The 26,188-nt window shown below is 34.2% G+C and overlaps 2 protein-coding genes across 8 annotated transcripts in view; one reads left to right on the top strand and one right to left on the bottom strand.

Moving 5' to 3' along the window:
- LOC124362183 (ankyrin repeat domain-containing protein 17-like) overlaps positions 1–20,536 on the top strand; it is a 125,099-nt gene extending 104,563 nt beyond the window's left edge. For 4 of the 7 annotated variants that reach the window (XM_046816454.1, XM_046816451.1, XM_046816455.1 and 1 more), the window contains 20 exons: positions 959–1,122; positions 1,632–1,833; positions 2,880–3,034; positions 3,814–3,989; positions 4,582–4,714; positions 4,991–5,116; positions 5,233–5,527; positions 7,203–7,450; positions 7,726–8,000; positions 8,380–8,484; positions 8,763–8,933; positions 10,110–10,242; positions 11,385–11,487; positions 12,027–12,125; positions 14,017–14,390; positions 15,594–15,740; positions 16,328–16,945; positions 17,077–17,310; positions 18,372–18,539; positions 19,881–20,536. In XM_046816454.1, the coding sequence (XP_046672410.1) occupies positions 959–1,122; positions 1,632–1,833; positions 2,880–3,034; positions 3,814–3,989; positions 4,582–4,714; positions 4,991–5,116; positions 5,233–5,527; positions 7,203–7,450; positions 7,726–8,000; positions 8,380–8,484; positions 8,763–8,933; positions 10,110–10,242; positions 11,385–11,487; positions 12,027–12,125; positions 14,017–14,390; positions 15,594–15,740; positions 16,328–16,945; positions 17,077–17,310; positions 18,372–18,539; positions 19,881–19,904 (3,950 nt within the window). In that variant the 3' untranslated portion in view covers positions 19,905–20,536. The remainder of the gene's footprint in view (positions 1–958; positions 1,123–1,631; positions 1,834–2,879; positions 3,035–3,813; positions 3,990–4,581; positions 4,715–4,990; positions 5,117–5,232; positions 5,528–7,202; positions 7,451–7,725; positions 8,001–8,379; positions 8,485–8,762; positions 8,934–10,109; positions 10,243–11,384; positions 11,488–12,026; positions 12,126–14,016; positions 14,391–15,593; positions 15,741–16,327; positions 16,946–17,076; positions 17,311–18,371; positions 18,540–19,880) is intronic. The other 3 variants (XM_046816450.1, XM_046816453.1, XM_046816452.1) reach the window with 3 other exon arrangements.
- A 340-nt stretch (positions 20,537–20,876) lies between these two features.
- The window catches only part of LOC124362185 (alpha-2-macroglobulin receptor-associated protein-like), a 30,529-nt gene continuing 25,217 nt past the window's right edge, over positions 20,877–26,188 (bottom strand). The window contains exon 7 of the mRNA XM_046816460.1: positions 20,877–23,054. Within this exon, the coding sequence (XP_046672416.1) occupies positions 22,839–23,054 (216 nt within the window). The 3' untranslated portion in view covers positions 20,877–22,838. The remainder of the gene's footprint in view (positions 23,055–26,188) is intronic.

The following is a 26,188-nucleotide window of genomic DNA, read 5'->3' as shown; positions in this document are numbered from 1 at the left end:
TGAATTTATTATCTTGGTACAATTATTAAAATTAGTACAGAATTACTACAGTATAAAATTCCTACAACTCTTATAAATTTACCACAATAGTAATTTTTAAGTAAGTGGAGTTGTTACTTAATAATAATAAAATTGTGTATATAATCAAAATCTGTGATGTACCAAAAACTCCAAAAAGTGTTAAGATTTAATATTTCAGTTTAAGCAATATTTTTAATTCACTTTTTACTTGAAAGCATGTACAAGGACCTATTTTGTAATGTCACAATACATATATAAACTAAGGTATTTAAACACATTGGTTATGAACACAATCCTTTTTGGGAGCCGACAAATCTTAGCCGTTGAACTGGCAGGAAAACTTTCTATACCAGAACATTGATTTAGACCAACCTAAACGTTTGTTTTTACTAAAACTTATTTTAACCTCAAATCATGTTATAAAAACTTCATAACTTCTAACTTCACTAGGCTATATAGAAAGAAATAGAGGATTTTAAAATATTTATATTTATAAAAATGTAGTATTAAAGTAACCAAAGTTTTTATATCATTAACAGATAATATGTACTTCTTCAAAAGTTAATGCATAAATATAAGTAGATAGTGCATAAATGGACCAGATATCTTCTGATATATCTAAAGAATAGCGTATTGAGAGGATATAAGGCCAGCTTTGATATAAGGATTTACTAATAACATTTTGAGTACTGTTGAAGTCAGAAGCACTAATTGTAAAGACACTTTGATTTTCTACAAATATTGTATTGAAATAAGGACATACAATAATTAAATGCACAAGGTTTAACATAAAATATTTTATCACTGCAAATTTTATATTTTACCTTAAACAGCATAAATAAATGCATTTTTAGAGTTTATAGCTAGGTACTTTACAATAAGATTCAATTAAAAGGAGTAGAAAATCATGACGTGATGTGTCTTGGGCAATGTACAGAACACCGGGACAAGAAGGGGTTCACACCACTGATCCTGGCTGCAACGGCGGGCCACGAGAAGGTAGTGGAGATCCTGATGAATCATGCAGCGGATATGGAGGCTCAGTCGGAGCGCACCAAGGACACACCTCTGTCGCTGGCCTGTTCGGGCGGCAGATACGAGGTACTGGACAACATACATTAAACACTTGATTATAAAGGACAATAAAATACTACTCCTGAACCAATGTAACAATTTCATGATTAACATAATATGATTGTATTTTATATATTTATTAATTACTGAACATAAACTGTTGGATACATATTTAATGCAGTATTTTCATCTCATAGATTTTTTAAAATAAACACAAATTTATTTTTCTACAAAATTGCACAAGTTTTACATACTTTTAAGTTTTAGCCCTTTTTAATGAGGATTTCCGTCTTTATTAATAAATTACTATTAGTGTTTATTTGAATTTTAATAGTCTTACTTCATGAGATTAAATATCAAAAATCTCATAAGGCCCTTATTTTGCCTCAAGTATAGTTCAATTTCATACTTGCATTGATTTTTATACACCTCATTGTATTTTGCTTACGGATTAAAAAAGCAACGTGTAACTTTAAAAAGAAGTTGTTGAAAACTAGATTGTAGGCTAGAAATTTGACGTATTGTGTTTGTGCCAGGTTGTAGACCTGTTGTTGAATCGAGGAGCCAACAAGGAACATCGTAATGTAAGCGACTACACTCCACTCAGTCTGGCGGCATCGGGAGGTTACGTCAACATTATCAAACTGTTGCTGACCCACGGTGCCGAGATCAACTCCCGCACTGGCAGCAAGCTGGGCATCAGTCCTCTCATGTTGGCAGCCATGAATGGACACACAGGTGAGCCACTCAGTTATATAGCAAGAAATATTTTAATTTAGCACTTATAAGCATTTTTGTTTGTAGGTGTTATTTTTTACCTAATGACACCTTTTACTATCATTAAAGTTTGTATTGGAATGTATTCTGTTTGTAAATATCTAACACAAAACTAACATGGACAAATCAATAAAATTAACTCTTTGATCTTGAAATTTATGTAGGAGCCCATCGTCTGCTTTAAGCATTAATCCTGACCGCTATACAAGAAGTGCCATGGTGCTACACAATATTCTTTAGACTATTTTGTGATGTGTATTTGTTCAGTATCATTTTTGTACAAAATTTAATGTAACATTACACTATATGTCCACAGAATGCTTCCGAACCTTTTTACAATTTATTATAAACTTGCATAATGTATTAACTTAATGATCTTTTGTCATCAAGCGAAGGAAAAATATTTACACAATAATGTTTTTTCTTCTTCTATCAATGTATTAAATGTATGATATTTAAAAAACCCTTTTATACATTAAAAAATTAAATTTGTTTTGAAATTTTTAGATCTGTAATTTTATTACTAGTGTTTATCTTTTCAAATCAAATACATCTAAATTAAAAAAAAAAAAAAATAACTATCACCATTTAGGCTACTATTACAGTAAAATAGTGACACGAGTCAAAGTATTTATCAATTTGGTAGCTACTTACTTTTTATTGTATACCGAATATCTCCTATCTATTTCAAATCAGTCTGGGAGTGACCAAGTATTATCCAGAGTCTTGGAATAAATATGTATAAGATTATAGAATTCCTAGAAATTATTTCTATTCTGTAATTGAGATGTCAGCTTTTTATTTTGATCACTGTTAAAGAGCATTTTCCCCCTTTTTAGAGTTTCTTAGGACAGGCTAAATAAAGTGCTCCAATTGTTAGGCAACCTTAATCAATTAAAATATTAAATTTGATGAGAGTTTTGAAATTTTATAGTGTATTTTTTTTTTTTTAAATAGTATATTTAAATATGTATTATGATAAGAAAGCTATTTAATGTGTTCTTCAGCTGCGGTGAAGCTACTGTTGGACATGGGCAGTGACATCAACGCACAAATCGAGACCAACAGAAACACTGCGCTGACGCTGGCCTGCTTCCAGGGGAGACACGAGGTGGTCAGCCTGCTGTTAGACCGCAAAGCCAACGTTGAACACCGAGCGAAAGTGAGTGACAGTTTATTACTCTCTAATGTTCTAAATAAGTGGCTGTTGTGGAAGTCGCCATGCGGTGAGAATGTGGCCTATCAAAAGGGTTTTACATGGGATGTAGGATATTTGATCAATCTATAATAGCAGAACTGTGTGTCAATAATTCTAACAACTAATCAAAATCATTTGAGGAATTCTAGTACATATCAAAACAGTATAGACACTGTAATAATTTGTACCTGGATTAGGTCTAAATGGTCTACTTGAAATTAACGTCCTTGAGGTAGGGGTATAAAATCGTATATTGTGCGTTTCATTTTTACAAATGTTTTTTATATCAAACTAATCAAATTTGAATTAAAGTTCAAAGATTTAAGGTATTAAAGTAGTGGAAGTTTTTTATTGTTTTTTAATAACAATATCCATCCTGCACACAATGTGTAATAAAACTACCAAAAGTTGTAAATCTTTTTGTTGTATGAGATGTTGGACATATCAGTTGACTAGTACTTGTACCTCGCTGTAGCAATTATAGATATGATCACCAGTCTTACTGTTTGTTTTATTTAATTGTCTCTTAGTATTTGTCCAAAATTTTTAACCTGAATTTCAATCGTGAATCTAAATCTAGAAGAATAATTAAGAATGCCTGATTACAGAGCATACTTTATTTTTTCAATCAATGAATTATAATTTTCAATTTTGTAGAATAAAGGTGTAGAAAAAAGTTATCATAGGAATTGACTTATTTGTCATTCTCAAACAGTTGGTACACGCTGTGTAATTGTTCACAGACGGGACTGACACCACTAATGGAAGCAGCCAGTGGTGGTTACGTGGAGGTGGGACGGGTCCTACTAGACAAGGGGGCCGATGTCAATGCTCCTCCCGTTCCCAGCTCAAGGGACACTGCCCTCACCATTGCCGCCGACAAAGGGCACTGTCGCTTTGTCGAGCTACTTTTACAGAGGTAACCTTCTTCCTTCTTTGTTGGTATAAATAATGTTATTTAACTGTACACATACAAAGGTGAAAATAGAGAAACTGAAAATGTTTTATAATGCGTTATATAGTATTAAAAAATAAACATATACATTTTTATTCTATTATCCACAATAATTGTCTACAATATAATATTATTTAATAACAATTTTATGGAGTGTAAATCTTTGAACATCTTACTTTGTTTATTTTGTTATAATTATTTTGTTTACCATTAGTTTACTATGAGAAGAAAAAAAAAGTAACTGTCAGAAACATTTTTCCAACAAAAATACATAATAAAATCGCTTTTCCGGTGACACAGCTAGCGTGGCGTGATGTGACAGCTGTTGGGCGATGTGAAAAAATGTAGATGACTTTATACTAGAACATGAACACATAAATACTTTTAGAATGGTCATAGGATATACGTTAGTATAGAACATGATATTATATTTCATCACTCATAAGCAATAAAATAATAAGCGTGCTACGAGTAGCCTATAAATAGTCCACTTGTCCTAAAAAAGTTACCTGAATATTTAGTAAGGCAAATGTAGTTTATGTCTTTGTCGTTGCAGGAATGCGCAAGTGGAAGTGAAGAACAAGAAGGGCAATTCTCCGCTATGGCTGGCAGCTAACGGTGGTCACCTTGCTGTCGTGGAGCTGCTCTACAGTGTAGGAGCTGACATTGATTCACAGGACAACAGGAAGGTGAGTCTGGAGTATCACAGCAGCAGCCCAAATAGTTATTTCAAGGATGGGGTTTGCAAAATAGAACTGCTTGCCGGAGACAACAATTCTTTAATTGATGTATCAGAGAAACTTAATAGATAATAGTTTTGCTTGGTTAACATACATTTACACTAACAAATGTTTAATTTCTTGTTTTAATAGAAATAAAGATTTTTAAATCTTAAAATTCTCTTTACTTACCATTAAACTGCACAAATTTAATATCGATTGATCTGATACATTCACTCTGTACAGGTGTCATGCCTAATGGCAGCATTCCGAAAGGGGCACATGAAAGTGGTCAAGTGGATGGTGAACCACGTCACCCAGTTCCCGTCCGACCAGGAGATGTCCAGATATATATCTACTATCAATGACAAGGTCAGTTTTAGTTTTATGCTGGTGTATGATTAAAGAATCCTGAATAAAAAAAAATATTTCATAAAGGATTCAAATTGAAATTTTAAGTTGCTGTATGACATGTTTGTTCCGTGCAGGAGCTGCTGGAGAAGTGTCAAGACTGTGTGAAGATCATCAGAGTGGCCAAAGACCAGCAAGCAGCCAAGGCCAACAAAAACGCGACCATACTCCTTGAGGAGCTGGACATGGAGAAGAATCGGGAGGAGAGCAAGCGGGCTGCTGCGGCCAGGCGACGAGAGCGAAAGAAGAAGAAGAAACTTGAGAAAAAAGAGGAAAAGAGGAAACTGCACGAAGAGAATCAAAAAAACGAAATGATGTACGTTGAAGAGGAAGAGGATGATGAAGAAGATGAGAAGGAAGAAGTAGAAGAAGGTAGAGAATACATAATTAACAATTATATATAGCCTGTGTTTTTGAATTGTTGCAAACCAAAAGTAATGTAATAACTTTTTTTTAAATGCAAGTCTATCTTCAGTTCACAGTATTTTTCAAATTTTTTTTTTTCCATAATAGTAATAATCGTTCTATGACATTACAATAATAATGTAGTTTTCACTCTTTCTTCTCCAAATTATATGAAACCAGCCAGTGTCTCTCATCTCAATGTACTTTCTTTTAATTGGGAATTAAAACTGAATATTATTTATTTTTTTGAAAAGAATTTATTTTATTTTTTGAAGGCTGATGATTTTATTTCAAAATATATTTTTACTACTTTTATTTAGTGAGAAACGAAGATGCTTTTTTTATGAATAAACCTAAAGAATATGAATTTTGCCATATTTTAGAACTAAAATTGAATACAAACTGATAGGTTTTTTGGTGTTCAAAAGCAAATATTTTGATGCATGATTTTACACCAACTTCTAAAATATACATAACAACTAAGTTTCTCTGCTTTGTTACCTATTAAACAGAATTATTTAGATTTAGAATTATAATTTGCAGAAGTCATTTTTTCAAACGTTCGATAATATATACATAATTAAGAATACAAACTCATAAGTAAAGTTTTAAGGCAATTTCAATATTTTGTGGCAAATTGCTGGGAAGTATCTTATTCTTAAGGATGTTTATATCTTATATACTGTTGGAACAAGAATAAAATAAATAGGAAATAATCTGATAGTATATATACAACAGGTGAGAGATAAACTACCTGTACAGCTCATTTAAAAAAATAACTGTATATAAGCAAATGTCAACGCAGGGCAACAGCTGTTTGGGCTAAAATGTGTTTATCCGGCAACCAAAGGAAACAAATATTTCAGTCTTTAAGATATATTTTGCAATGAAACCGGTTCAAATGATTTCTGGAACAATTTAAGAGATGGCATTACATACCAAAGACTAACACTAGAGGCCAACAAAGAAACTAAACCTAATTTATTGCATTGAAATGACAAGAACAGCAGGATCTGTCTCACAGTGGAGCGTGCATCTGTGTTGTCTGACAACACTCACCTGATATTTGAAGTAAAACGTTAAGGATTCTAGTTCAAATTAATAAACTACACATAAATATCAATTTTCTGTAAGTATTATTGAAATAGTTGTATTTTAGCCATGTAAAGTCAAAATACAACTTAACAATATTGCAGATATAACTTTTACTCATGTGGTGATGTATTGGCATATGTGGATCCTGAATGTGTATGATGTAGGTACAAAGATTGAACCTCTACAGTACATAACACAGTTATGGTGGGAAGGGTTGATTCAATGCAAATGTGGAGTTTAACTCCATTTCACCTTCTGCACTAGCATCTGAAATCTGACTGTCCCAGACTTGTCTCCTGGAATCTGAAGTCCACGTCCATCTGAAGAGATCAGTTTTGATCATTTTTGTTGCCTACTTTTTTTTATCTCTTCAGACATGGATTCCAGGATTCAGGTCTGTAACAACATCAGATTTCAGATGCTGCACAAAGCAGAAGGTAAAATGGAGCTTAACTAACATTCACCTGTACAGTAGTTCAACAGTTTTTCTTTTTTTTTTTACTGAGTAAGAACATATCCTTAATTTGGCAACTCCTCTGTCTTGCAGCAGAGATAGAGAAGGCGGCGAGCACAAGTGCTGCGGAGGTGACGTTAGGGGAGCAGTCCCCAGCACGTGGAGGAGGAGAAGGAGAGGAAGGTGACAGTGGAATTGATGCGAACAGCCAGGGTAGCTGCAGCAGCAACGAGGTCAAGCCTGTTGTAAAGGACCGCCGCAAGGAGAAGAAAAAGAAAAAACCGGCCCCCCCACCTGAAACAAGACTGCCCATACCTGCCACATCCAAACCTACTGCCGATGTGAGTATATTGACAGTACACAATGGCTTCTCAATAATTTAGTCTGCAATATGTTGGCTTTTAAAATAATTAGTTTTTCATCAAGGTTTACCAATTCTGGAAAGCAATTAAGATTTTGTGTTTTACTAAATCTATCGGAATAAACATTGTAGCTGATGACAGTGATTTCTTTTTTAAGCAAGTTTTAAAATAAGAAATCAACTGTTGTATGATTAGTAGAAAGATATCATATAGTGTTTATCACATTAGCCTGCTAACACTGTGTTTATTTACAGGAGAGGAGAAGCAGGGAGCTGGCAGTGTCAAGTGGTGCTGCTAGTAGCCACGAGACCAACACCAGCATTACCAGTAAGACACCCTCTACCACACCTAACCGAGCCGAGGCCAAGTGTGGGTACTTCCAGGAGACAGGTCATAGTAAGTCGCGGTCCAAGGCCAAGGGACAGCTCATTTTTGAAGCCTCTAGGCATCCGGCCGAACGGGAGGACTTCGAAGCCACCGGCAATGAAACCTATGTGCCTATCAGCAAGGGAAAGAGGATGTCCTACCTGTGAGTCTCTAATTTTACAGCATCTAATCTATATCACATAAGACCAATCTGCTATAATATATTAGTTCATCTTGATAAAAAGATTTAGTGTTAATTAAAGCATCAGTTTCGATTTAATATTTTGAAGGAGACCGTTTATGAAATTTAAAACAAGATAAGGCTATATAAAGAACCTTGAAGCACTCCAGCAGCACCGGTCTCCGGTTTGAAAAAAGTTTTACCCTGAGCATGACATCTGTAATATTTACCTTCTGAAATATGTTTTTTAAGAGGGACTGAACAAATAAATATGATTTTTCAGTAAATCAATTTATGTGTTGGAAAAATATAGTTAAAATGTGTTGTAAATGAGATGCATGATCTTTAATATTATTTTTAGGAATGCATACTCAGATGGGGAAGGTGTTTCAAGCAAAGGAAGTTCAACAGTTAGCCCAAAACAACCTACAAAGAGAGAAGAAGGCTGGAGAGAAGTTGTGCGGAAGTAAGTTCAATTTGGATGCCTTGACATACAGTAACTGTGAAACCATTGTTATTAAGAACAATGTTCTGATATAGTTTATGTATTTTTTTTTAATTTTTATCATTCCAAAAGGATGTTATATTTTTATTAACTTTATGCAAAAGTTTATTTTATATTTATTGAATCAACTATACACTGTTTAAAACATTTATTACATAAAATAGTTAACAATGTTTTTAACTATTAAATTTCTTGACACTTGTGTCTCAAACTAAGGATATTTTCGTAATCTGTTTTAGATATTTAAACTCGCCCTTCCGATCGAAGAAGGTGTCGGTGCCGCTGAACGCCATCAGTCGGGTGATTGGTCGAGGTGGTAGCAACATCAACGCTATTCGATGTGCTACCGGTGCCCACATCGAAGTGGAGAAACAGAGCAAGGGCCAAGGCGAGCGCATCATCACCATCAAGTTAGTGGAATACTTTATAGATGATAGAATTATGCAGTACAATATAATGCAATATTTTTATTCATAAGGAAACAACATTTTTCTATTGTGGGTTTTAAAATATACATTAATTCAGATTCATTGTACTAATATAAGTACCAAAAAAGACAATAGAACTTTGTTGGTAAATTTATTACATATACTAGAGAAATTTATTTCAATCAAATTAACTATTGATACATATTTTATCATTATATTATTATACCACATTCTTTTTAATTCGCTCAAAATAACTATTAGAACGATGCCTAATATACTACCTCTAATTTCCTGGAGGAAGACTATTTGAAGATGTTGTGACTTTTTTGACATGAAAAAACCCCCAAGATTTTAGTAATTCATTAGCTCAAATTCCCCTTCGAAATACAAAATCAATGCAATCTGAAAAAACTGAAAAAATCTGAAAATTAATTAGTTTGGTAGGGGAAGTATTTTATGAGTACCTATTGTACTTTGAGGTTTGTTTTGTTTCCATTTACTCTGGTTGAGTAAGAATCAATTTTAAAAATTTTATTTTAACCTTTTTTCTAGAGAAAATATTTTGCTTGCTATATACAACTCTATGGCCTTCCCACTCTAGCGATGATTCAAATGTTGAATTTTATTCAATAATAGTACTTTTATAAAGGATTGAAACACGAAACAGTCAAGAATTGTAATGAACTATTACATTACTTTTCAGAAATGTTTGAAGTCATTGTAAAAAAATGGTATTGTTAAAAACTGAAAAAGATATTAATGTAAAATTGAAAGTAAAAAAATCTTGTAAGTAGTGAATATAGTCTACTTTTCATATACACTTCCTATAGGATTGTAAAGCATGGATAGAGCTTTGAAAACATAGAATCAATAAATTAATTAACATTAAAGATTATGCCGTTGAAAATATTAATTTTTTAATGGTGAAATATCTTGTAGAATAACTTCTTTTGTCAGTTAATAATCAGAAACTATTTTGAATTAACACTTTGTGTTGTAACTTGCAAAAGAGCTCAGTTACGGTAGGTTTTAAGAAACAAAACTGGATACTGTAAAAACAATTATTACATATGAAAACATGACGAATCTTGAGGAACCCCATGAATAATACCAAAAGATGTGATGAACCCAGTAATATTATTCTGGTATGTGTTGCAGGGGCTCGACAGAAGCGACAAGGCAAGCTCACAACCTGATAGCCGCACTTATCAAGGACCCTGAGGTTGACATCCTCACCATGTTGCCCAAGGCCACCAAACAGGCTGCCACCGCCACCTGGGATAAGTCTGCTGTAAGTACAATTGTAGAAATATCACAATTTCGGTGATTATTTCATTAATCATAAAATAGATTAATTGATTTAAACTTGGTTATGAACAGATATTAAAAAGTTGTTTATTGATTAAAAAATGTATAGAGAAAAACCCAAGTGTGAAAGTACATTATTATTTTTTTAAATTAGATATTAATATAATATATAACAAAGCAACATTTTTAACCAAACTAAATTTAAATGCCAGTAAATCTGTAATATAGGTGTTTGTTTTAGTAATTGAGATATTTTCTTTTTTAATTTTCATTCAGATCATTCTCTAAACATTGTATTTTACTGTTGCAATTTAAAATTCCAATAATATAATTGAAAACAATTGTAAACAAATTTTACCCTTTAAGAAAAAAAGATCTAGTTTTCATTACAATAGGCAATAAAGGTTATATTAACTAGTAAAAATGTATTCTTTCTTTTTGTTATATTTCTTATTTTTTCTTCTTATCTAGTACATCATTTTAAAAATGTAATAATTATTTTGTCTCAAGTTATGTTATAGTGTTCTATACATTACATATTTAGTTGTACAGAGCATTATGCAAATTAAAAGTAATAGTGAATTAAAATTTAAAAATTAAAAATCAATTTAAAATTGATTAAAAAAACAAATCTGAAGAAAATATTATAACACTGGATGCAATGCAAGAACCTAACATTTCCTGTTGATTATCAGTTCCTTTCCTAATCAGTTGAGCAGTTTAATTCGCTAGTGAACTGATATTAGAATTGCTTGTTGTAAATTATGATCGATTTCCAATGTTTCCTGAATACCATTTCCCTAACCCCACCAACATCCTGTCTTGTCACCAGTTCATGTTGATAATAAGGTTAGTTAGGCAATGACATGGCTATTCAAACATAGTCCTGCTCAATTAGCTTTTATAGAATAAGCTAGCTTGTACAAGAGCTGTTTGAAAAAGCATTTATAATTTTTAATAAGATACCTAGTAAACTATGAATAAATACTAAGTCAGGTCTTCTTTTGGAGCAGCCACACAGTTGAATTCTATGCCAGTTGTATGCACGAAGGAAGTGCCAAAATTTAAAGTGTTTGCTTTTAATACATGTGCTTACATTTAGCTAATCGTCAGTTAAATTTGCAGCAGAACTCCAAGTCCAAGAGTACTGGAGCCAAGACTAGCTCAACCAGCAGTACCAGCACCTCCACTGTCAGTTCTGCCACCACTGCCAAACCCTCTACTTCAGGTAGGCACAGACACATTCTTACGTAATCGCGACTCATAATATTATTTTGTCAGAATCAATTGAATGTACACTTTAAAAAATAATTAAATGAATAATTCATTGTATAAAATTTATGCATTGAACAGATAAATTTATGGCAACAAAGTGATACATGCAGCCAATGTTTCCAAAATATCCTCAGGCTCCTTTAATTACAGTGCTGGAAAATTTGTTATCCAAATATACATGTATTACAGGAAAAGCTTGTCTATTCGTCTATTCGATCAAAATGCTTGTGGATGAACAGGTTGTTGGCTCGTACTTCAGCCTTGTATATGTATTGTGTCTAACTATTCTAATTTGACTTCAATCCTCAGGTTTACTAGATGTCTTGGAACTTGGTTGATGACATCTGTTAAATTAAATTAACACAGAAGAATTTCAGACTTTCCAAAATCTGCACCTAAATAACACTTGGTTTATGCTGAATGGGTGATAAAGTATTCTGTGCGATTTCAACAAAGAAAATGGTGTGTTGAGTGAGAATGTTGGTGTTTCAGCGAGTGCGGGTCTCACCGTGTCAGTGACAGTGGCTCGCTCCGGGACCCCCTCGTACACCACCTCTTCCAGGGTCACGGCCCCACGTCTCGTGGCTGCCGGTAAATAGCTTAGTTACGATCGTCAGTTCTTTACTGACCCGGTGATCTTGATGGATGTCAACCTACACAAGCTAAATGTATTTTCCTGATAGAGGAGCCACATCACAATATTAAAAGTTGTGCTATACAGTTGTATTCATATGTGTTGAAAAAGTGCAGATAAAACATAATCATATTCACAATCAGGTTTAATCTCCCAGCTATTTCCAAAAAGTAAATTTGAATATCATTTCCAGAAAAACTTATTTTAGAGACTATCAGGCCTGAATTATCTAATTTTCCACTTGTTAGTAATACCACTAAAATATTGAATTATTATAGAAACCCAAATTAGATTAGAAAATTTATATCTCCTGTTAAAAAGTTCAGGGTATTTTATAAGTAACATTAAAGTCGTCCGATTCACACACTATGTCAAAATCTTTCTTACACTGTTAAAATGTTTTAAAGATTTTGGCCTAGTTGTGGATAACCATGAGTCAATGAATAATAATCTGAAACACTTAGGCCATGTAAGCTTAACCCTTCAACGCGTTTTGCCGTACTAGGTACGTCATGACACTTTCACTTGAGATCGCGTTTTGCCGTACTGAGTACGTCATGGAGTAGTCGGTTATTTTTTGTAGCTGTAACAGACAACTATCGAATGTTTTCAATGAAAAATGTATACCAATCGAAAGTAGAAGATTCAAACTTTCGATTAATTGAGTCGATATCTCGAAAAATCGATCTTTAGAAAAAATATCTGAGAAATCAGCTGCATTCAAGGCGACGTCATTGCCGTGCATCCGATCGTTTGTCGGCTTACGTTTGTTGTTGTTTACAGTCATTGTTAGTGTGATGGTTATGTTCTACTGACATATTTTTGTGTGTTTTATGTTCCTTTGTTTAGTTATTATTATTAGTTATGCTTAGTATTAGTTTTACAAGCTAACTATATGGTTGTGAAGAAGGAAATCCTGTTTTGACAGGAACAATTTGTTGTGTTTTACAAACATGAGTCGGGAATGTTTTGTAGGTTAGCTAGCTTTTAGGGAAATATTTTTGCATATTTTAGGGAATTTATTTTAAAACTGTTATCGGTTTTGTAAAATATTTTAAAATCAATCGAAAATGAGTAATCTTGAAGGACACCTAGTGGAAAGAGACAGTAAAATTGACAGACTTTTGATCTTTGAATCAGATGAAGATTTCGACGATGGATATGACAATGACTTTGCTCAAGCTGAGTTTGAAGTATTAGACTTAGGACAAAATAGTGATGATGATATTGAAAATAGGCTAGGTGAAAACATTGTAGTACAAAATGAGTTCAATGTTGTTGAAAGAGGAGGAGGTGATGCATACCTAAATGTAGGCCTAGGCTTACCTGGTTTTTGAATCATTGTAAAGTTAATAAACTAACCTAAAGTAGGTTAATTTTGTTTAATTTGGCTAATTCTAAACACTAACAACATAATAACAACAAAATAATTATAAACTTGGGTAATTTGCTTATATTATTTATAAAACACAAAATCTCTAAAAAACCGCCAGAAAAAATCAACGCAGGAGGGGGTATGACCATGAAAAAAAAAATAACGCGTTGAAGGGTTAAGAACCAGGGAGTTTTTATGAAAAATTAATAAAACTGTATTAATGCAGATTTAATTTTACATACGAAAAATTTAAAATTATTTTTGATTTTTTTGAAGTCTTTGTTGCTCAAGAAGTAGATAATGACTTATATGTAATATACATAATCAATTCCATTCTTTATTTAAAATTTACATTTTTTTATCGTCAATATTACAAATCTGTTGTCTGTGAAGATTTTTAATCTTTCATTTGTGTGTTAAGTAAGATTGAAAATTAAAAACCATTGAATACAACATTAACTATGTGATTGCAGCGGAGAAACGAGCAGCACAGTTGGCAGCTGCGGGCAACACAAAAACCACAATGTCCTACACAACGGCCATCATGACATCTAGCCGAGCGAGCAAGACAGTCACCACCACACCCACTCCCAGCCAGACGTTTGCGGCTAAACTAACGGCCGAGGTGACCGTGAGTCCGGCGGCTCCACCTACACCACAGCTTAGCCCCGCAGCCCCTACTCCGGCCCCCGCTGCGATTCCTACCACTACCACCCCTCAACCTCTCCCTCTGCCTCCAGCCACACCCACTCCCCCTCTTCCCGCAACTACCACTACCACCACCACTGCGTCCGCAGCTCACAGTGCCACCCTCGAGTACTCACTCTTCAATGACACCTTTACAAAGGTAGGTTGACAGCAAAGATAAACAAAAGTTACGCTAGAACATCTTTTCATGTTATTGCAGTTTGTGATATTATTGTGTACGTGTTATCTTTATTAACATAGCCATACTATGCTTTCTTATTGGCTGCGTCTGGCTAGATTAAGACATTGTTTTCTGCTTTACTTGTAACACGAGGAAATAACGTTCACAGCAATATCAGTAATCCTCTGACCTAACCAATAAACTGTCATGGCTGTAGCCTCCTTTACTTCTTACATTCAATGTTTGCTGCATACCAAATTCAGTTAGTTAGTTTACTGGGTAAATACGTAAGACGGCCTATAAGCCTGTCTTTTCCCGTACAGTATTATTTTGTACATTCATGGAGTACATCACTTTCATACTCACCATCCAGTATGTCTTCTCTGATCCTCAAATAAAAGGTGGATTCTCCATTTGTTTTGCACCAAACTGAGGTTGGTGTTTCCATTTTTTCTCTTCACTTGGATATGTGTCATCCTGCAATTAGTTGGATTTCATGCTTCATACAGCCCTATTCATGTTTTCTTGTTTTAGATGAGTTCTTTGTAAACCCTCCATATATATTTCACTTCTGACCCATACTGGTGGTTGAGCTAGTTTCGTGAGGGTATATGTATATGAAGTGTTTTGCAGTCTTTACAATGAGCCGTCCATATGCAAATGTTTTCACACTGTCAGATGGAGATCAGTTGGTGTTACCTCAAAGTGGACATGAATGTTGAGTCAGAGTCGAAATGAATCCCAGCACTTTAAAATTATGCACCATTTCCCTTTGTTTATCATAGTATTCTTTGTTAAAATGATGCTGGGAAAGTCGATTAACCTTTAGCTGTTGATTACAGTCATTCGAGAGATGTGGTTGCAGGTTTTCTCAAGGTTCCATGTAGAAAAGTAAACTGAGTGATTCTTCTCTGACCTCAGCATTCATGGCTTGATGCATAGAATATTTGTACTATCAGTCATTATCTACAGTAGTATGTGTTTCTTGTTTTTCAGAGTACACCCATTTTCAATAAAGTTGGTATCAGTGTAAAAATAAAGCATCCATACATAATTTTTAAGATACTTTTCCTTGCATCATTTAGAATTTTTACTAATAAGACATACAAGTATGTTTAAAAGTCTGATGAACTCTGTCTGTAATGATTATTTTATGAGATGATAAAAAATGTGTTTATGCAGGTGGCGCAACAGAGCATGTGGGGAAGAGAGAACGACCCTTCTCAGAAAGGCATGAACTTTGCAAGTGTAGCAGCGACTGGAGCCCCCGCCAACGGCCCCCAACAGCTCCCCAACATGCACACGTACCTTGAGAGCTCTCCACCCCAGGTACTTATTAGTGGAATCTGAATTATAATATTATTTATTATCCGTTTTTCATAGTGTGGATACAATACAATAAAGGAATTCAACTTATGAAGTAGACTTTCAACTTTCAGTATGCAAGCGCTTTTAAAAACAAATTAAATGTCAAAGAAATTTGCAAACAGTTATTCTAGCTCAGAGATAGTTGCTTATTAAGAAATTGCTTCAACTTAGGGTTCTTCTGCTCCATTGGCCAGAAATATTTGAGTAACTATTGAGTCTTAAAATCTACTTAACCACATTCCATGAAATGTTTCATAGGCATTTATATCTACTTGCTTTTGCTTTTTGACTTCAAGGCTTTGACCCCACTGGCCATTCAGAAATATATCCTGAAATAGGAAGGTCTTCAAATGACCATCACTCATATTAAGAATATCTGGATGCCTCTCATGTCACAATATGGACTAACACATCACTGCAGATCTATACTGAGTGATCTTCACCATCCAGTACACACTGATGCATCTGCACAGTCAATGTGTTAATAGGTTAAAGCACTTTTATATTTTTTAAGTAATTAAATAAACAATCAAATATGTTTTAAACAGGTGGACGCTGCCAAAGCTCCTGGCTATCGTGGCACGACGGTGTGTTCGCCTGTTTCCAGCAAGAGCAGCACCACCCCGCCCTCCCTGCCATCACTGGCCTCATACCCGTCGTACAGCCCGCCTACGCAGTCGCCTGCACAGTACACCCGGGTCTACGCTGAGTATCAGCCCGAGCAGACGGACACCTTCCACTACAGTCAATCCCTGCAGCAGGCCACTACCACCGTGACCATGTCACGATTGAACCCTCGCGCACCTGACTTCCGGGCACCGACCACATCACAACCACCGATATACAACCCCAATCCACCCACCCCTACACCTGCCCCTGCCCCTTACATCTTGGCCAACAACAACATCATCTCTTTCCCCCTCAGTAAGTTTACCCCGCAACAACCACGACCAAACGGACAGACCCAGAGGTGGTCCTACATAACTCCCCACGCCTTCCCACAGCCACAAGATGTCGTCGGGTTCACCAACGCGCACCTGGCCACTCTGGCCTCACTCGGACACCAGGACGTGCTGGCCGGTCTGGAGAATGGGGCTGTTGGCTCGCCCAATGTCAGTCCCTCCTCGCCCCAACAGGCCGAACATCGACCCATGGACGATAGAAAGGTAAATTGATTGTTTTAAATATTCTCTCGAATTTTGCTTGCTATATGGGTTAAATGTTTATATGGGGTTGTTGTATTCTTATATTTTATTATAAACACTCGACTGCTCAATAACAAAGATATAATGTACAGGTGCCTCCTCGTCCGATCGGCACGGAACGGGCATGGAAGAACTACACGGGGATGAACACCGTGGCGGAGCCGGACGTGAACACGGCGTCGTGGTTGTGGACGGCAGCAGCGGCGGGTGGCAACTTATCTGCGCTGGAGAGACATCAGATGTACCGCAGCCAGGGTCCCACACCTGCTTTCGCTCGCCTCGTCCCAGACGAGATGCCCACTATCATAGACACCACCGCCTATCAGGTATATATACTTGTTAAGTATTGATTAGTAATTGAGTGAAACTGAAGTCTTTACAAAGTAATATTATTTTTTTTTTTTTTTAATTTGATCATTAAATTTTTCCCAAAATATAATTAAAATTCTTCTAATAAGATAAATATTTTGTTTAATACAGGCTTTTTTATATGTTATTTGTTAAAGAATCTAACAAGAGTTTCTGAAAGAATGCTAATTATATTCTTAGTATGAATGCTTGTCAAATGAAAGAAGGGAGTTCTCTTTGATGCCTCTTGTTATATCAAAATATTAGGCTTAAATATAGTTTTAATTGTATAAAAATAATTACTTATAGATTATTTTGTATGAGATTTTTAATAAACTGTGTTCATGTAAACAAATTTCTTTGTATGAACCATAATGAAGCATATGAGTCTGGCCAGAGGGTTATTTCAAGAGGTAGTGTGAACCTACAGGCCAGAAACGAGGCTAGACCGTCTCACAGGTAAAGAGGTTTTCAGAGGGCCAGATGCTTTAAGTGGTGGGGTGTCCTAGAAGTCTGATGATTCTAGATACATACGAGTATATTAGTCATTTATCACAAGGCAGATCACTGTTAGGCAGCAATTACTTCCAGAGTCCACGTTTAATAAGAAACTAATATTAAAAATAAAATAGCTTGAGCCATTGTTAGATATTTCTAGAATCCAGTTGGTGACAAAATAAGATTACACACTGACACCCAAAGATTTTTAGGACTTAGTCACTTTGGTTCCCAAAACCTTATGAACTATGATTCAAATCCACCTTAATGTTGGACTACAGTAGGGATCACCAGAGAGTGCAGTTGAGGGAGGAGCCTATTTGGAGCGTGACCTTGGAGCAGCCAATGAGGAGTAAGCGACGTTGCCGAACTTGTTCCTCGCTGTAACCGCAGCGCGCCGTGCCGGGCTGTTGGGGACCTGTTGAGTAGCAACGTCGCGCTGGCCTATCCTTTCTATTGGTCGCCGCCAACTGCACTCTTTCGTGACTCCTTGTATAGTGTTGTTACTCTGTCACTGAAGAGTGTTATTCTCTGTGGATAGGGAGGGGCCGACAGCCAACACTACAACGGTTGCCCACCTGGCACAGTGCTGCAATCAGCGATGCCACTATTGCCGCAGTACGATATGGTTCCACCTGACGGTCTCAAGCTGGAGGCACCCTGGGACCACTCCCGACTACCCATGCAGGACTTACAGGATAAACAGCACGTAAGTCCATCAACTGCTTCAAACCATAAATAGTATCTTATGTAGGTGGGGACTTGTTAATTTCCCAATTATTTTTGTATAGGTACTGTAAAACCTGTTATATCTGGCCCTGCGATACACGAGAAAACGTCTTGTATCTGTAAGCTTTAGACTAAGGAGTGTCACACAGGCAGATTAATAACTTTCTCCCATATACATTGGCCAGTGGGAGAGGAAGGGACGAGTACTTTGTTTTCCTGTACTCACAATATTTCTGGATACAATGGCCTTAGTGAAATTGTGAAAACAGGGCTTTCGAATGTGCATGTTAAGTGGGGATAGTTACCTTTTACTTTATCAGTAAGATAAGTTTTGAGTTTTAAATATTGTACATTACTAATATTTTCTAAAGAAAAATTTTACTGTCTTTCTTTTACATGCTTAGCAATAAAAACTACAAATATTCAGTGAATTACATTAACATTAAAGTTTCAAATAGAATAAGCATTTGCTTTACAAGAAATTTATGGAAAACATTTCCAATGTTTTGAATATTTGTATAATGGAGTGATCCATTCAAAACGTAAATTACGAATAACTTATGTTGTTCATATTTCAGTTCCATATCCGCCTTTAACAATATCCAGCCTATCCCTTCTTCAAACTACGCCGGATATGACAGGTTATTATGTAATATCAAGTGTTGCTTGTTCTATTTATACATATTTGTCTGAAAAAAATGTAATGCGTAATAAGAATCTTAATTCTCCATCTGACGTAAATTGTTTCTGGACTATCTTCCAAGCTTCTGGTCCACACCTTGTCAGAATATTGTGTTAAATGTGTACACTTTATGTTTTTACAGTGTAAATAGTCCTCTCTCAGTCGGAAGAAGTAGATAGATTTTGTGACAACCGAAGCATTATGAATTTATTTTCATGGGATTTAAGTGTAATCATTTATGAAAAAAAATGTATCACTAAAACCGTTCTTAGATAAAAATTGTTGATTTCGAAATTTTGTAGTAAACAAAAGCATGCCATAACATTTTTTTCTTCTGAAATAATAAAATTGTGAATTTTTAAAGGTTTAAATGGTTACCATTTTGAAACGTAATGGTGTGTACCAAGCTGGTCAACCAACTTAATCGAATTATATATTTTGTTAATTTGTTAGTTAATTTTCTGTATGAAGTTTCAAGTCCCTCTATATAGCAACTTTTGAACAGGGTTAGTTTCGGCCCTGGGGGATCATGTTCAATTGTTACAGGGGTGGACTGGTAGCATATATGGCATCATCGCTTCCTCTTTTATTATTTTGTTTCACGACTGAAGTTTTACAGCTGAGTTTTTATTGTTGCAGGGATGGAATAAGTGGAACCACTAGACGTTGTGCAACGCTCAACATTACTGACAGTAGCATGTATGGCATCATCCTTCAATAGCTCACATCGCTTCGTCTTTTATTATTTTGTTCGCGTAGAACGCCCTCAGTATGTCTCGATGTTCCCGATATTTACTTTTTCACTGTGTCGTTTCATAGTAGCGGAGCAGAAATGTGTATAATTTCAAGAATTTTTATTATATTATTATAATTATCTTTGGATTTGGTGTAAATAAATACAATACTTGTTGGAACCGGGGCCTAGCCTGTTTCCCCCCGAAGAACGTCATGCAACTACTGTACACTTGCTGATTTCTTCTGACCGCATCCATTGGGTTTTATTTACTCCTAATCCAGTAGTTGTGTGTACGCTTCTGTGTTTAAGTATGGGATCTTAAAGCCTTGAAGAGTTACGTTACAAGACAACCGATGTTGCAAATGCAATGAGAATCTAGCTTATTCAACCTAAACATTCATCATAATAGTAGTTTGATGGCGGCTGTAGGCGCGCCAGGGTATGGAGGGACAGTGTCCCGACGGGGCCCCAGCTAAACCTGAAATGGGAATTTACTATTGGATTTATTATGTAATATTGCTTGTACATGAAGACTTAAAATATATCTTTAAGCACTGTGCTATGCGTTTCTTATTCCTGACCTGAAAAGTATTGGAAACGGCTGGGAGTGATTTGACTATTCCGTAACGTACCGATGTCGGGTAGAAATGTACACTCAACTGTTTCTAATAACAATAAAATTGTCAACTTTTTTCAATAACTAGCTGGTTAGTTTGTGGGTGACAACATTGAAAACAAAATGTATGTAGTAAGATAGCATAGGCTAGTTTTTAAATAATGCATGAATGAATTTTCAAAATAATGTAAATGTCCAAACCCTAAATTGAAAAAATTGTAAAAATATATACCGGTGATGTTTAAGAGGAAAATTATATTAAGGTTTATTTAATAATATAATGTAGAAATAGTATAAATTTATTTAATATACAAAATAAGCTACATTGATCCATAATAAATGCAAAGTATTTATTGTTTTTATCTTAATCCTTGTATATTACATCTGTTTATTGGTTTCCCTGCAACTTATATAACAATTAATAATATAAGAATAAAAATTACCTCAAAAAGACAATACAGGTATTGCGAATATTGTCTGAAATAAAATGCCAGACTAGTGTGTCATTAACTTAACACAACATCATAAATATTATATATCATTCTTTATACTGCCACTTACTAAGATCCGAGAAATATCATTTTTTAAACTACAAAAACTTTTAGCAAGAAGCTAAGACAAAATATATTACATTGATAGTAAATAGAAAAATATTTGAATCTTTGTTGATAATTAATGAAATTTTAACAATACATTCACCAAAGTAAGAATCATACATTTCTAACACTGGTATTACTTACTCAACCAATTTATAAATCGTAAGCCTATAAGAAAATTTATAATGTTACTAACATTAGATTTACTTTACACAAGAAAAATACATTTCAGTGTTTTGAGTTAAAAGAAAAATGTTATATTGTACACAAAATTAGAGTTTATCTGGAAATTACCCAATCTCGAAGTATAGCTTAGGTTTGGATCCATCAGTTGTCCCAGATGCCTACTAACAGTGTTGTCCAAATATCTAAACTATGCAGTATGTTCCACTGTTTAAGTGTATATGTAAGGTAACATTCGATAGAATATTGAATTGATGAATAAAAATTCTCTTTATTAACTGGGCAAAATTAGGGTATTGTGGCCCTTGCCTACATCTCAACTAAAGACATTGTAGTCTTTTAACAATAAATACATTAATATAGAAGAAAAATAAACACTTGAAAGCAATTAACAAGCAAAAAACATGTAGGCTTAAGAGTTACTTAAGTAATATAAAACAATAATAAAAAGTTAAGTTTTATTAATTAACTCAATTTTAAGAGATGTCAATATAATGTTAACCAAAACATTTGCATCAGATTTTACCATATATTGGTTATCTGAGATTATTGGTATTAATTTCCTCTTAATGATAAGTAAGTGAATGATACCAAAATTTAAAAATAAATAAGTTCTCTGTGCAGAATATTCTAGCAGACCTATAAAGGCAGTCCTGAACAGTAGAATGAATTCATGAGGCAATCATTGAAAATCATTGTTTGACATTTCAGATGACATTGTAATCATGGTTTCAGGAAACAGTCTGAATTATGAGTAGCTGCCATTGAATCCTTAACTAAAACAATGAATACATTTTGCTTCTAGTTTCTGACGAAATAAAACAACTTTGTCAGTCTTCTGCACTCTTGATATAACTCTGGTAATGAGTGTTAAACTAACGAGATTCAATTAGACATTCCAAAAGATGAGGTCAGATGGTGGCAGGAATTGGGCTGCATGACAAAATAAGCAATAAACTTTCTTGACAAATCTTACAAGTATAATTACTAAAGGAACAGTGTAAATCTGTACAAACACACTGATAATAAATATTAGTTTGAATTTATGATCTTAAATTACAACCACTCAAAGGTGAACATTTTAAATGAGAATACAGTTAATAAATTGATAAAGTAAAATATTTTTTGACTATATACTACTTTGCCATATTCCTAATAAAAAATACCCTTAATTAATTACAGTTGTACAAGTATTGCAAGTAATTTAATATTATTTCACCCAATATTTTACATTCTAGTAATAACCCACAAATATAATAATCTTTAGAGTGCCATGAGCCGATATTATGCCTAATCTACATATAAAGAGAGTCTTTTAAACATTAGTAATATCAGGCATGGCACACAAGGTTAAAACAACATAGCGTAATTTTAGTAGTTCACTAATATAAGTATAATATCACTACAATGCATTACAGTCATAAGAAAGGAAGACAAAACAGATTCAATGTGTCTATTAAACTAATTTAAAGCTCGATATGCTTTTGCATGATTCGTGCCTCCAAGTCGAGGTGCAGCTTCTCCACTTTGCGTGCCTGCTTCTTGATGGTCTCGTCATTGACTTCGCTCAGCGTTAGTTTCTCACCTGCTTGTTTCTTCCCGCGAGAGTCTCCTGCCAGGGCTGCCTCCACTTGCAGGTGTCTCAGCTTCAGGAGGCGCTTTTCATAGTGGAACAGCTCCACCTGTCAATAAAAACAAAGTAGCTTCAAAAGTTACAGAAAGAACATTATCTACTTTTTAAAGATTATCTGGGAATTAAACCTAATTGTTTACACATTGTTAGTGTACCTTGTACACTATTAAACTTAAAGTAACAATTTAAAAAAATTCTTTTCTAATAACATTAATTTTTCACAAACCAAATATATAGACCATAAATAACTATACAGTATATTATTATTATTTATGGTCCTTGATGCATGCTATTGATTTGGTTTGGTGCAGCAAAATCAAACGAATAACCATCGTTTTGAGACTAAATTTAAGTTATAAAACAATAGTACAAGTTTATTAAAATATAGATTAAATAAACAAGAGTTACAAAAAGCAAATTTATTAAAAAGATTTTTTGTTAGTTAATTGTCTAAGCACTTTAAAATAGAACGATAAACTTAAAATATCAGATCCAAATAATTAAAACAATAAATTCAAACACTTGTTTTATTCTGATCCACAAATAAAATGTAATAGAAAGTATTTCTAAAAAAAATTTAAATATTCAATTATAAGTATCCCAGTACTTTGTATATATCAAATCCAATTATCAGTTTACAAAGTATCAACCCTTTGCTGACTTATTACGTGTTACTTATACAAACACGTTTTTCTAACAAACTTTGACATAAAACTGTTAAGATTGAACTATATCCTATTAAATAGGACTATAAGAGTGTTAGCAAATATTGAGTAAATAATGTTTTTCAACGGTTTTATGGGGTAAAAAGGCATGCTGAAAATCTGCAAAAACAAATCAAAGCTTTTTAGAATTGAAACCAAAAAGTTTTTAAAAAGCATTTTTTTATACATTTTTATGTAAATTTTATATTTTCATAATTACAGATTTACATAAAAAAAACTTTGTATGGTTTTCCTCTGATTTTGAGGATATATTATTAATATCCATGTGTAAAGGGGTTAGTGTGGTATGGAAATCAAATTAGACGGGTCTGTTCATACATTTTTCGGTTTAACACCAGTTGACAGAAGCTTCCTACAGCAAGACTAAAATATTTCAAGAATTTAATTGTACGTAATTTGTTACGGTGAACGGAAAACTTGCAAACTAGTTTATGACAACGGCTGCATAAGCCTAAAAACAATGTAGCAATGTAGGTGCTTGATTATAATTACATATTTATTCATAGTTGGTACAATAACTGATAAACATTTATATTACAATGAAATTTCAATGCACTAAACAAAAATATAAAGAAAACTGGTATAAGATTCAGGTTTCACTTGAAATAAATGGTTATATTTTTCATGATGGACATGAATAGATTAATAGAATATAGAAAACAGCTAAGCTCTTTTAAGGCCAGACACTAGAGTCACTTTGCGTTATGTGGTCATCTTTTGGGGGCGCTCAAGTAAGAAAAACAAAGAGAAAGGAGCTCCCAGGACTATTGGGCAGGTGGGTAAGGTGCAGTCGGGGCCTATCTTTTACCAGTATGGAATCATGGCAGTGGCAGACTAGTGGGTGATGAAGCATGTTTGGACATGAGGGACAATACAGAACAGCATACCATTACAATGACTCAAGAGGGAAAAACAACCTTGCTGTCACTGGTCAAAGTACATGTGTCTCGTCATCTCTGCATCAGTTTAAAGGCTTCCCCAAGATCAATGTGAGGAGTGCAAGTTGTCTGTTTTAAAAGTGTTTAATAAGTTAATCCTTTTGGATTTGTTGGGACTATGCAAAAACTCTTTTTTGTTATAAATATTAGTTTATTTTTAATATGGCATATTCTAATGCAAATTGTACATAAAATGAATAAAGGATCAATTTCTACACCAAGATTGTAAAATAGTAGTTATTGTAATTTTCTATTTCATTTTTAGTGCTTCTACAAAATATATAGAAAATACAGCTTGGCTAATAAAAACCCTTAAACATATTTTTCGTTCCACTTTCTAGTCCAAACTACAAAAGAATTTTACAAACTGTCACGCTCTTATTCCAAAAAAAAAGTGTTAAACAACTATGTCTTTCAGTATATTGTGATAAAACAAACGTTTTAAGCTAGGGTTTTTTTTATAGAATTGAGATACAAATATGTTTTGTGTGTGTGTGTAAAGTGGCATTTTAAGTTTGGGTATTAATAACCAACTACTTTTATAAATCATTTTGCTTTAACATCTTACAAATTGACCTTGTCTTTTCAACATATTGTTCAGAACACGATTAGCTTTAAAAGGACATAAGTTTTTCTTTTCAAAACAGCCTTTTAAATCATTTGCATAACAAAAAACTATATTCTTTACTATACTTCATTCTATAACTATATTAGTTATGAAATTATATGGTATTTGTCAAGGTAGAAGTGTGTCGCATAACGGGCTTCATGCTTCGCTGAGGTTGCATACGTGATTTCTAATCTTTAACTCATTTAATTCTCTAGATATCCTGTGGGCACATAGACAGACAGACAATCGTATAGAAAATAAATTTCACAAACATTATGTTCAGCAGAATTCTATGGTTGTATATGTTTAACACATTCTTATATATGTATGTATGTATATATATATATATATGTACAAGGGCTGTCCAGAAAGTAACAAACGTTTTAGCGGCAATGGGTGGGACTAGTGCCGCCATCTTGGCGTCAGAGTGTTCCTACATCCAGTATGTAACCGCCCATGGTAGATTTTGCATCGTACCTATTGTACTTTGTATACAGTGGGGTGTTTAAATAAACGCTGCAATGGAAAATCCCACCAGTTGTAAAGTGCGTTCTGTGATAAAGATTTTGTTGGGGAAAAAATAACAAACCAACTTGCAATTTATTGCCAGATTTGTGATGCGTCAAGGAATAATGATTGAAAGTCCAGCGAGGCAGTGGTGCATTGATTTAAAAATGGGTGAAATCGTGTTTACTATGAGCATCGCGTGGTATGCCTAGTCCTGTGAGTATTGAATTGAACGTGAAAATTATTGAAACAAGCAGTAAAATTTCACAATTATATGAACCCTCAGAATATTTCCCCTAAATTTCATGGAGTTTCATTCATGAAATTGTGGTTTGTAAACTTGGTTACCACAAATTTTGTGCCAGGTGGGTTTCAAAAATACTAACGGAAGAAAACAAAAACA

The sequence above is a fragment of the Homalodisca vitripennis genome, chromosome 5 (genome assembly GCF_021130785.1).
Source record: "Homalodisca vitripennis isolate AUS2020 chromosome 5, UT_GWSS_2.1, whole genome shotgun sequence".
Classification (NCBI taxonomy): Eukaryota; Metazoa; Arthropoda; class Insecta; order Hemiptera; family Cicadellidae; genus Homalodisca; species Homalodisca vitripennis.
This window is presented reverse-complemented; position numbering and strand designations above follow the sequence as displayed.